Below are 13900 nucleotides of genomic sequence, written 5' to 3' on the forward strand. Positions count from 1 at the left end.
TTGAATGTTTTTCTATCCTAGAATTCTTCTTTTTCCACCATCTATCTGATTGATCAGGCCTCTTACTTTCTTTAGGCATTTAATTACTTATTTTCACAATAGAAAAAGAATTTCTATTTCTTCTCCTCCTTTTTCCCCATAGCTTCCAGGATAGAATCCTCCCCAATTCTAGAAATGTTGATTATTTTTCCTGTGGAATTTGTTTTAAAGTACAAAAAATTTGTTTTAGAGAACCACATCCATATTGACCTTCAGTAGCCAGATAATAATTTCACCCCTTGAGACACTGCAGAATTAAAGTTGTCTTTTCCTGTTTTATTAGGATATATTGCTCTTAGTCATTACTGTCAATGGGAAAGGGCTCAAGGATCTCCTACAGCTACCAACATGTACAGCTCCTCAAGTCCCTCATATAAAATGACATAATATTTTTTAATTTTTTTACATTTTATTATTATTATATCATTTTATGATACAGTTCCATAGGCTCCTGGCATTTCCCTTATCCCCTCCCTAATTCCCTTCCCCACCTACTTTCTGTATATCATTACTAAAATATAATTCTTCATACACAGTCATATGTCCATCATTGTGGGCATGGACAATGGCAGAAGAGTCCAGCATCCTGTTGTCAAGATATAGTAAACAGTTTCATTTTAAGTCCATCTTTGTCTGGAAACAAATGCATACCACACTGCATCCTGACATCTGGATGTTAGTCTCCATTTCACAGCTACTGTACATCCCCTTAAATGAAAAGTCATAGTACAAAATCAACAATAGAAAGAAAAATAGAAATTTACAATGCCATGAAGTTAAATGACATGTTACTAGATATGACAGTCTCCATTACACAGCTACTATACATCCCCTTAAATGAAAAGCCACAAAACAAAATCAACATCAGGGGGAAAAAAGAAATTAACAACACCAAGAAGTTAAATAACATGCTATTAAATGATACTTGCAATTAAATGATACTTCAAGATGTTCTCTTGACAGAGAAGATGAATAGCACCAAACAAAACCAAAGGCAAATGGGAAGAACATCCCAGTAAAATGACTGCAGAAGACTAAACCAGTGAACAGCCCATTCCTAAAATGACAGGACCAAAGTACCATCCATACATATTAAACTCTGAATGTAAATGGATTAAGCTCAATCAAACGTCATAGATTAGTAGACTGGATTAAAAAACAAAACCCATCTATTTATTGTCTAGCAGAGACACACTTCACCAACAAAAATCAGTGTAAACTATATCACATGGGTTTTGTTGTTTTCTGTTAGTTTCATCTCTTCAAAACACTTTCTTCTGATTAAATCATTCAACGACTCGTAGATCATACAATAGCATCATCTTCTTCTTCAAGAAAGTTCTTGATTTTCATTTCTTCAGCTACACGTTAGTCATTTAAAATGACATAATATTTTCATACAACCTGCCATATCCTTTTGTATACTTAAAATTGTCCCTGATTGCTTATAATATAAATTATGAATTCCATGCAATTGTTGTACTGTGTTATTTAGAAAATATTGTCAAGGAACAAAAAGTCTGTGCATGTTCAATACATATGAAACTTCTCTCCGAATGTTTTATCTTCTGTTGATTGAATCCACAGTTATTGAGGTATTACTGTATTCCTGATACTTAGGGAAAATCAACAGAAGACAAAAATAAAAGCTAAACACTCTTCCTACAGAGTAACACAATGCTGTACGTAGGGTCATATAAATGGCAGTGCTATTTCTTTTGAAGGAGGAATTTGGCAGGAACACCTTATTAAGGTAGTTCCTTCTATTGTTTCCTTCAAACTTTATACAGTTCCAGAATTGATGAAGTTAGTTCATTTTTGTGTGATCGAATAAAAGCCTCATTACCGTGCCTTTGAAAATTGTCAAATAGGTCAAGAAATTGTCTTAATTAATTTTGTTTCAGATTTAGCAGACATTTGCTGTTCCACCTCTAATTTGTAGTTCCTTTTCTTCCAATGCTACTTTCTCAATTAATAAGTAATTGAAATTTTCCTGAAAGTTTTGAGTCAACAAATAGCTAGAACTGAAATCTCTGTAATTCCAAAGCATTTCAAATTTTAATGAGTTGATTTATTTATTTATACATGCTGGTATATTAGTTCAAAGTATCCCAAGCATGTATGACTTTACAATTTGTATATGTAATTATTGAAAAAATATTACTAATGTATGTTCCTGACATAGCAAGTTTGGCGGCAGCCTATTCTTTAAACAGATTAGTGTTAGGATCCCAAAACACAAATGATATACAAAAGATGAAAACTTTGATTTAATAGATCATGTGCGGAGAGACATATAGAAAGTAAAGAGTCATATAAATAGACCCATGTTTGCAAGGTATACTCAATGACTTAAGTGTAAATGATGGAGTACTGTAGAGTAGGAACTTCTGAATGAATCCTTGTTAGAGAAGTTTTTCTTAGAGCAAGAAAAATTGTTATATTTGGTCATTTTTGAGACTAACATTAAGTATTTTTGGAATATCCAAGATTGACATCACTTAAGAATAAAGACTGAGAGAAAGAAGACATAATGTGAGAGATAAAGTGTAAAACCACTAATAATTATATAAATTTCAAGGAACTGCCTTCCTGTGTTTGTCAAAGATTGAGATTTCAGAGTAGGGAGTGACTGCAAATGGGTATTGCAATTATTTTGGCTTTGATAAAAATGTTCTAGAAGTTTATGATTGTGTTGGTTGTATAACATCTTGTGAATATGACAAAAATTAATTCTTCATAAACTTGAAAAGTCAGATTTTTAGTATAATAAGAATTGTAATACAAAATATTAAATGGGGCTAAAAAATAAACAGCATAAGTCTCACAAGTTATTGTACACTTGGTTCAGATTTTTAATACAATTCATATGCCATCAGAGAAGATCTATCCAAAGATTATAGCTCTTCAAAGACCTTTGTTATAGAATATAATTCCTTTCTCTAAGGTTTTGCTGACTCTAAGCAATCAGAGAAGTGACATGTGTAATAGTTCATTTCCCACTAAGTTGATGTTACTGAATCATGGGAAATGACTCACTATTGATTATCACTTTTTGATGCTTTTAAACCATTAAGAAGTAGTGTTATTGCAGTCTGATGCTCTGATTTGTATGAAAACACATTCTGTGTTTACTGTTTAGTATATATGTATAAGTGGGCAAGATAATAATATGCCCAGTTTTTTTGTGTTAGGTACATGTTACACATACATAATCCCACCATAGTAAGTCAGCTGGAAGGCTATGTTATGAAGTAGAGAATGGGAGAGAGAAAGAGAAATAATAAACTGTGTAGGTAATTTCACTCAGTTAATGAGCTTGTGCCCCAAACCTATAAAACATTAGCTTCAGTTTACAGCAGGTAATTAGTAGAAGTGATGTTGCTCTTCCCTCACCGATGCAGTATCAATGTAGGTCTCATTTTATCAATATCTTATTGCTGTGTATCTTATTAATGTTTACAGATTTGTGTCTTCCACATTACTATCATCACCTTAATGAAAAACAGTTATTCTTGCTAATTAACCAAAAAAATAAAATAAAATCATCAAAACTTCAGTTGCAGAAAGAAAAAAATATAGGCTTACATGTTTTTATTAAGAATGTGTGTCTGGATCCTATATTGGATTTAAGTGATTTTTTTTTTACTGGAAGGGTTTCAACTAAAAGAGATTCTTGCATTTTGTTAACTGTGGGGTCTCTTGTTATTTTTACCTGGTTTTAAGATTGGCCAATGAAGCCAAGGAGGAAATAGAATTTTAGAAGCGAAAGGAGGACCCACTATAATTTAAAAAAAAAGAAAAACGTTGACAGTTGGTAACATAATTGCTTGCACGTAGAATTAGTTTCCCATTGAGAAGTGCCTGCTGGAATTATCAACCTTTTCCATTCTGCTATGCCCAACTTTTTCAGTTGTCCTCCTCTTAATTAAAAAAAAAAGAAAAGAAAAGGGGAAGAGAAGGTGGAGACACACAAAAGCAGAGATAGAGAAATAGACAGAAGGACTTGTGAATATGCAATGAGAAATCAGAGAGGCAACTCTAAGTTCAAGATTTGCTGGTAGCCAGGCAAAGCCATCAAGAGGCATGGAACGATGTTTCCTTACAGTCTACAGAAGGCATCACTGACATTTCAAAATTGTAAGAAAATAAACTTATTGTTGAAGTCAGCAAGTAAGTTCATTCTGCCTTTTTGGGGAGCATCAGGACACAGACATATTCTCTATCAGGACAATTCCTAGAAATTGGAAAAGCTCGATGGCAGTGTTGTGGATTAGGGTTAAGAGTGGAGCCCTCAGAGAAATCAAGAGGAGTCTGGAGTCTAAGAGTTAAAATGACAGAAAAGATAGATAGAATGTCGAGCCTGGCACGGAAACATGGCCGCCGAAGTCTTCACCTTGAACACGCCAGGATCCCATATGGCTGCTGGTTCTAATCCCAGCAGAACTGCTCCCATTCAGCTCTCTGCTTGTGGCCTGGGAAAGCAGTAAAGGAAGGCCCCAAACCATGGAACCCTGTACCCATGTAGGAGACCTCGCAGAGGCTCCTGGCTTTGGATCGGCATAGCTCTGGCCATTGTGGCCCTTGGAGTTGGAAAATCTTCCTCTCTGGCTCACCTCCTCTCTGTATATCTGACTTTTCAATAAAAATAAATAAATCTTTTAAAAATACAGAGATATGATATGCTAATTAAGAGTATGACATTACAAATCCATGATGTATTGAGCCTAACAGTCAAGGAAACAAATTTAATAACATTTTACGAAAAAGCTAAGTTTGGCATTTTAAATCTCTAAAGTAATTTTGGTATGTATTCATTACAATAGCTATTTATTACTGTAAAGCCATAACTAATTGAGCCAATTAAATGAAAGTTAGAATTATTGAAAAAATGATAGACTATTTTAGAATAATCGGTTTGTTTTTTTGCAAAATATTTTCCCAGGAATGTGGTTCTATAAGATGATATATGGAAAAAGAGTTGTTTCATGATCTTTCAAGTTTGTTAGAAATAGAATGACATGGTGTAAATTTCCCTAAAGCCTGCAATTTCATTAAAAAATATCCCTTTTGCCCAAGTATTTCCCAAAGCTGCTAAATCATAGATATATTTTTTCTCATAATTTGTATTTTCCACAATTATTCTAATAAAAATAGACGTCTATGCCACAGGAGTTAGAATCATAAACAAGAGAGTTTTTAGGTTTAATGCATTATAATGAATTCCATCTATGCTGTGGTCTGAATATGTGTCCTCTTGGATTTACTTTATCACGGAAGTCTTATATTAATGTCACCAAGAAGGTAGAAACTTAATTCAATATTGATAATCTGGATGTGGGACCTAAAGGATATCATTAGGTTATTGAGAAAGTTCTCTTGGAAGACAGGTTTCATGAGAGGTCTGATGTAAAAGCCTAGATTTCAGCATGACTCTTTTTACTTTACCTTTTGGTTTACCATGTTGTACTTCCTCTATGTGCACGCCACCATCCATCTACAGATCCTCCTCAGACACATGTTTAGCCTATGCCATACCATTTGGTCTGTGAGCTGTAGTTCCTCTTTATAAACCAGTTTCTACAAGTGTTTTGTTATGGTAAAACAAAACAAAACAAAGCAAAAAAAAAAAACTGAATAGTACAGGCCGTTTGGAGAAAAATCAACCAGCTTGACAAAAAAAAACAAAAAAAACAAAAAACACACACACACCACATTTAGAGATGTAATATATGCCCACTGGCAAAACAGAACATCAAAGAAAAAGTCTTGGGTTATTTTTAATATAGTTAAAACAGTATTATTATTATTTCAAAATTTTCTTCCATTTACTTGAAAGACAGAGTTACAGAATTGGAAAGATAGAGATTTGCCACCCGCTGGTTCATTCCCCAAATGGCCACAACGACTATGGCCAAGCCATGCCAAATTCAGGAGCCAATTGCCTCATTCACGTCCTTCATGTGGACACAAAGATGCAAAGCCTTGGACCATTCTGTGGCTCTCCTGGACATGCTAATAGGGAACTGGACTGGATATGGAAAAGCTAGGATTTGAACCAGCATATGGGATGCTGGCATTGCAAGCAGCAACTTAACACATTGTACACAATAACAACACAAACCCTAAAATTAAATTGAAACAGTCAATCGGAATCAGAAAGAATCAGAATATGAAAATCTTCTTGAGAATGATCCTGGGAAATCAATGAAGTTAACCTAAGTTATTGTTTTATCTATATTTTATAAACAAAAATATATGCTCTTTCTATATACATATACATGCCTATATACATACAACACATCTGTGTTTCAGAGCATGGCTAATTTCCCTCAAAGCATATGAAAACATACTGCATAAATACCAAGTGTCACTCACCATAATGATGAATAGTTAAACCTGATCTCTTATGTATTCAGGTCTTTAAAAACCAAGATTTATTTATAAATGAGAATTTGAAAAAAAGCTAAATGGCCATTGCACATATTCATTATACAAAGAAAATGGATAAAATAAATCAAACGTTTTGGAAATATTAACATAAGGTGGCATAATGCTTACGGCAAAATAATACACTGGATTTGAGTTAGAAACTCCAACTTTTATCATACTTTCCAGATTTAAAATTTATTTTTCATATGCCCTTTATTTCAATTTTAATTTTAGGTCACCTTAAATCCAAAGAAACTAACATAAAACATGCTGCTCATTCTTGAACAAGTCTCTCATCAGTAGCATTATCAGCTGAATTAAATTATCAGTGCTGAAATAAGAATAGACCTGACCATTCCTATGTTGAACAATAATGAGTGATGAGAAAAAGATTCTTTGGTTATTATCATCACTGCCAATTTGTTGTTTTTTTTATGAAGATTCCTAATTTTAGTATGTTTAAGTGTATATTATCGTTTACCAGAATGCAGACAAAGGGATGCGGATTCATTAATCACCCTACTCAACACAACATACTATTTTTGTGTGTATTTTTATGTTTAAAATATATTTCTATGTTTTTAAACTTCAGCCACTGAAGTCTCAATTTGTTCAAACATTTGTGATTCTTCCCAAGGAACCTTATTTATGCTCAAGTTAGGTGCTCTTTAAAAAAAAAAAAAACTGGCATTAAACTAATAAATTTAGGTTTTACATGGGTAAAACTTAGAACTATGTATTTCTAGCTTCATTTTACCCTTTTCTCAAGTCACAACTAGTACCTAAAGCCATTCATTCCACTTTTGATATTTTTGAAAAATATTAACTTTTATTGCAAAGTCAGATACATATAGAGGAAACACAGAGAGGAAGATCTTCTGTCTGTTGATTCCCTCCCCAAGCATCCGCAACTGCTGGAGCTGAGCAAATCTCAAGCCGGGAGACCAGAGCCTCACCCAAGTTTCCCACATGGGTGCAGGGTCCCTAAGTTATGGGCCATCCTTGACTGCTTCCCCAGGCCACAAGCAGGTAGTTGGATGGGAAGCAGTACTGTGTGGACTAGAACCGGTACCCAAATGGGATCCTGGCGTGATTAAGGTGAGGACGTTAGCCTCTAGGCTACTGCACTGAGCCCTCCACTTTTGATTTTAATCTTAACTCTAATCAATGCTCTGTTCCATATCCGCCCCTTGTAAGTACATTTAACATCCTTACTCAAGCTTCCAGTTACTATACTTCGCATACACCACAATTATTCTCTCCTCATTTTCCTCCATTCTTAGTAAGGTTCTGACTAAGTATTTAACCTTCATCCAACTACTAGCTTCTGTCTGTCTACTATATTCAGTAATTAGCAAACTTTTCTTGTTATGGGATAGATTTGTGGGTTTACTGGTCACATGTTTCTCTCTTTTTAATTTTTATCTGTGGTTTTAGTTGTGTTTGTGGCTATAGAAACGTAAAAACTTGTGTTTGTTCATGACTTGGATTTGACTTACAGAAAGCTGATCTCATTGAAGCTATTCAACTAATAACATTTAAAATTATTTTCTATGTTTGAGGGGGATAATAAATTATGCTCTGTTTTACTGTAAAAAAACAAAGGCCAATTATGACACAGTCTGAGAAAAAGCACGTTGTTAGCTCTAATTCTATTAAATGATTATGGCCATAACAATGGATTCATGCTGGAAACCTTACAGTGTAGATGAATATGCCTTCAAGAAGTGTGGCTCTCAAATGGAAGAAAAGTAGAAATTGCTGTACTGCATCACTGACTAGGAATCACCTCCTGCTTCTAAGGAATAAGTGGGTGCAGCCAGCCAGTAAATGCTTTAAAAAAATCTGTCCAATGGAAATTTTCTACCTTGTGAGAAATAGTTGTATTCCTTTACACTCTAGATTCCAAGGCATCTAGGACTGCTGTTTGTTTTACTAACTACTTTGTGGCAATGAACCATTTGAACACTTTGTTTTCTACCAAACACTATTCTCTGTGGGCTTCCAAGAGACTTATTTCTCTGTAATCTTCCTCTTTGATCTTAACCCTTCAGAACTGCTCAGTCTTCTATTTCATCATCTGTTCTCACTCTTCTTACTTCTCTAAATAGTCTGATTCACCTAAAGCATACCAATGACCATCAATGTGCTTTCAATATCTAAACTGTCATAAGTTGTAAAATTCAAACAACTCTCCCCCTACCTGGGAATAAAAAAGCAACCACCTAAAAATTTACCTGAGACACTGTTTTCACATTCATCTTTTTTATGAATCATCACATCTGGACTTAGGGGAGTGAGTAGCTTTGCCTACAGATTTCATTGGCAACTCCTTTGATTTCAAGGAAAAATATGTAAACAGATAAAGATGAGTAAGGAAACATGGTATTTTGATGAATAGGCAACTGTATATACCTATAGAGGTAAAATCATCCATTTCTCATCTGTATAGATGCTTAGCTTGACAGCAGCAAAGTCAGGGTTAAATATGACTAGATTTGAAAAACCTGACAGCAAGTGTAGCAATTTCCCACTTCCAAATGTAATTTTTTATTATTGTGAAAGAGATGATTAATGTTTTATCATAAATGAAAGTAGGGTAACTATTATTATTTTTAGAGATAACCATTATAATATTATTACATTGCTTTGGATAACAGTAAATATAAAGTTTTTTTAAAATTTAAACATATTTGACATTAGAATATGTTAAAAAGGACAAATAAATTATGCATGCTATAGTTCAATGTGTGTATTTATATAACTTTAAGTGCTTTTTGAATATAGTATTTTTATCATTTTTCTTTTCTAGCACCCTGTGGAAGTCGTTCAACAGGTTCCGAAGGAACTGTGCTTTCACCAAACTATCCAAAAAATTACAGTGTGGGACACAACTGTGTTTATTCTATAGCAGTTCCCAAGGAGTTTGGTAAGTTAAATTTATATCATGACTTTTCTTTCAGGCTTGCCTTATTTTTTTACTACATTATTTTTAGAATACTTTTTATTACCCATAGAGTATCTTACTTGGTAATACTTTTTAGATATCTTTGCAGTAATAAAGCTTTGAAGTCATTTCACTCAATCTGGAGTTACAGTCAAGTGCACAGGTGAACAACAATATAAAAATGAAAACAGGATTGTTTTTAATTTTTAAAAAATAAGTACATCAACTAACGTTGCAAGTGCCTTTATATTGGAATTACATAAAATGGGAAATTACCCGAGCATAAAGCAAAGTCTGCTCAAAAAATTAAAAACAAAATCAACTGTAGAATTACAGCAACAAACATTTACAAAACAGTCGTATCTGCTTTATAGTTTATTAAGAAGAGATTTTATTTTAAACATCTAGTTTCTGAGAAATCAAAGAATAATAATTAAAAAAAAAAAACCAAGACAGCAAAGGACATTTCAGCTCATCTTGTCAACTTCCCGGTATGTTTTGTACTGATGTTGAAAATGCAGTATGTCCTTCGCTGCCTTCACATCTCCTTGAACACAAGTCTGAGAATTCACTTTACTGGTTTCTAAAAGTCTTAGATATGAGCTGCAGTTGGATTTAACCCAGATTAAGCTACCTTCATGGGTGGAGAGGCTAGAGGAGAAAAAGTTAAAATTCATGGATTTCTGGAATTCAGACTATGGTATTGTGTTACATGCTAAAAGATTTGTAATGGATGTCATGAGTGTTTGAGTCTCAGTATTTTAGCGGCAGAACATGGGTTTTATTACTAGTTGTTGGATAACATCTTGATTTTACATTTCTCCTGCCAATATATCAAATAAGCTGATGCTTCCAGTCCAATTTCTTATGCTCAGATACCAGCTTGTATCCTCCTTTTCAACCTCTGAAACACATCTGAGATCTTCTGCTAAGTGCTTTCAACTTAAAACACTTAAAGTGCTTTTCAACTTCATTGTAAATGAAGTCTTAAACCTTGTATTTAAAATCAAAATTGACTGTACGAACATTGGCAAGGTGTCTGTGTAGTATGCAAAGTATTCCCTTCCCGTAATTTATACATTGACTGAATCAAGGTTTAGCTCGTTGAGGGTCAAGAGATGACAATTTAGACAGAAAGTTTTCATAAATTTAATTGTATTTACTTTTTCCCCCTTTTGTACACTAGAGGGTCTTCACTTGAGGTGTTTTATAGTCCCCAGATGCCAAAAATGCTGCTTGACTGATAACACAATCCAACCAATGATTATTCAGAAAACTGTATTGCTCTCTGAGTCCTATTTGGAAGCTATTGATTTGTTTTATTGTGCTCTGCTTTTGAGATGTCACATGGTCAAAAGAGTGAGAAAGAGGAAAATTAGGCATTTTGCTTCTTGACATGTACATATGCTGGTCAACCTTGATACATTGAGTACAAAATATGCATTCTCAAAAAAAGGAGGGAGAACTAATGCTCAAAATAAAAGTATAGAATGGAATCTTTACTTTGAAAATTGATGTCACTTGAATTTAATCTCTTAATGTAAAAAAGTAATGAGGGAAAATGGATGCCTTTGAAACTGGAGTTTTAAAAACATCTTGGGTTATTTGTGGATAAAATGGGCTGTTCTTTGAATTATTAGTAAGGAAACTGATTTATTAATGTTTCATCGATCTTTACCCAAAGCTGCATGTAAATTGAGAAAGCTTAGATTCTGAGTTCAGATTGGAACATCTCACTTGTCTCTGTTTGGACAAAATATATGATCTCTCTAGATCTCTGTCTTCTTATGTATAAAATATAAATTACTGTGTCTATAGAACATGATTGTGACAAGTACATGAGATTTTGTATGTATACATATATATGATATGCATTCATACATATATACACACACACAACATCACTGGGCTTCAAATGTCAATTTTTCTGTCAGATTTTTCAGGTTCTGGCTCAATTCAATAATTTCTCTGTTCATATTTTATGTAAATATGTTACATGTACTAATCAAATCAGGACAATTAGCATTTTCATCTCCTACACATTCATTTCTTTATGCTTGAGGCCTTTGAACTCTTCACTTCTGATGCGTTACAAAATAATGTAGTAGGCTATTGTCAATCATAGTCAGCCCACACTAGATCATATTCCACACATTTTTCGTTATGTTCCCATTCATATTGAACATCCTCCTTCACCACCTTCCAACAAGGATAAAATAAGATGTCTGAAGTATACTAGGGGTTTGAAGATAGTATACATAAGAGAAAATAAATTGTTGGCATTACTTAGAAAAGCAGAAAGTAAATATTTTGGGTTTCAACTATCAAGTGGATATCAAGTCATCTAACTGTCTCATAGAATTTCTGGATTTAGGTTAGTAAAATTACCTAAATATTAACCACTGACTTTTTCCTATCCCTACCTTTACCTCTTTGACTTAAGATGCCAAGTCACCGGGGCTCTATAAAGCCAAATTTCTAGGTTGTTTTTGTTTCTTGTCAATTTCACTTGCCATGTGCTTCTGTTGTCATATTTAACTGTTTTTACAGAATTTTGAAATCATTTCTCACAGATTACTTTTCATATTCTCCTTGCTTTCACTCATCTTAAATTATAACCGTACCTTCTATAACTTTATAGGTAGACACCTTTGAACTTGACTTTTAAATGATTTCACAGAATACTTTTTAAATTCAATCAGTTCATTCATTAGCATTGTAATTTCTCTTAGTTTGAAATTCTAAAGTTGTTGTGTAATAATATAGTCAGTAATATCCCTTCAAAATATTTTAATTACTATTAGACAACCTACATGATTTTGTATATTCATTGCTGTCTTTCATTAAATCAAACAATAGTTGACATTTTCTTGAGATAATAGATAACCTATTTACATTACTTACAGGTAGTGTCACACCAGATTAATCACATTCGCTTTTGCCTCATCTAGAACTAAGTTTATATATTCCTACATTTCAGTTTTCCTGGATGAGAGAATTGTCAATTAGTAATATTTTCATGAATGTCCTTCAATTTCATTTGAACTTCAGGTACCAAAGTCAGTTTGACAATGTTTTGCGGTCTTCAACTCTTATTTTGTATCTTTATGGAAGTAATAATTTTGAATCATTTATTTTGCCTTTATTCACATTTTACTCGTTCCTATAATATGGAAGTATTTCACTTGTCTTTTTTTTAAAGATTTATTTATTTTTATTGGAAAGTCAGATATACAGAGAGAAAGACCTTCCATTGGCCGATTCACTCTCAAAGTGGCTGCAAAAGCAGGAGTTGAACCTCACACATTGGTAGTTGCAATTGCTAGGTCAGCTCTGTCTCCAACGCTGTGTTTTACAAAACCTGATGGGTGTTAGAACCCAGCCCGATCCTGTCCACCATATACTCGGCCTTCATATAAACCAGTAAGAGCTGCAGTCTAGTCAGAGTGACCCACAAAAATCTCCATCAGGCCCACCCCTGCCCTGGTTCCAGTGCTTTCCAGTATGTACAGCAGAATTGTCCCGTCTGTTCCACATCCCATTCAGCTGTCATACATGTTGATGGGTATTGAAGCGAAGTTCGTCTCAACCAGCTCCACTATCCAGTCCACACTGGTACCAGCAGGTGCCATCATCTGTCTAAGTCATGCCTGTGCCTGACAGATTTTGGCCCCTGTACCACTATCTGCCAGCTGATGCTGTGGCAAAGCCCAAGCAATCCACACCGACACTGGCTTACACATGTACAAGAAGGTACAGTCAGCCCAGCCTGGCTTTTTCCTGATCCAGCTCACATGTAGGCCATCGGATGTGGCCCTGCCTGGCCTGATCTGTCCCCATCCCAGCTCTCATGCTCAAAAGTGGGAGCAGTAGTCTAGCAGGGGGGCCTTCACAGCCCCCTAACTGGGGCCACTCCCAGCAACACTTGTGTTTCACATGTACTGGTTGGGTGCTGAAGCCCAATTTGGCACAGCCCCCTCACCTCAACATTTATCAGTGGGTTCTGTAACCTGGCCAGGCCACGCTCACCCCCAATTCAAACTCATGCTTATGGGTGGGGGGCTGCTACAGCCTAGCCCAACCCTGTCAACCCCCCAATCCCAGCCCTCATGTGGACTGCCTGGTATTGTGCCCTCACCCAGCCTGATCCACAGTCCATTCTGGCACTCGGATTCACCAACTGGTGATACAGACTGACCCAGTCTGGCCTGCCCCTGACCAGAACCAAATGTATGATGTTGGGTACCGTAATTTGGCCTGGACTGGGCTTAGTTGTTGCACTCACCTGCAGGGAGCATGTTCCAACAGAAGAGTTTCCCATGCTCCTTCCTCCATATCTCTCCCAGTACCAGATCTTGCACACACCGGTGGGTCCACGGGACAGCCCTACTTAGTCCACCTCCTGGCCTAGCAGGAACAGTGGCCTTTCCTCACCAGCCCTCACCCATTCCAATTCTTGTTGGTTGCTACAGCCCAGCCAAG

General features: G+C 35.2%; 1 protein-coding gene across 1 annotated transcript in view; it reads left to right on the top strand.

Moving 5' to 3' along the window:
• Positions 1 to 13900, top strand: part of CSMD3 (CUB and Sushi multiple domains 3) — an 878998-nt gene that overhangs the window by 695423 nt on the left and 169675 nt on the right. The window contains exon 32 of the mRNA XM_058668892.1: positions 9284 to 9400. Coding sequence (XP_058524875.1) covers positions 9284 to 9400 — 117 coding nt within the window. The remainder of the gene's footprint in view (positions 1 to 9283; positions 9401 to 13900) is intronic.

This window comes from Ochotona princeps, chromosome 9 (genome assembly GCF_030435755.1).
Source record: "Ochotona princeps isolate mOchPri1 chromosome 9, mOchPri1.hap1, whole genome shotgun sequence".
Classification (NCBI taxonomy): domain Eukaryota; kingdom Metazoa; phylum Chordata; class Mammalia; order Lagomorpha; family Ochotonidae; genus Ochotona; species Ochotona princeps.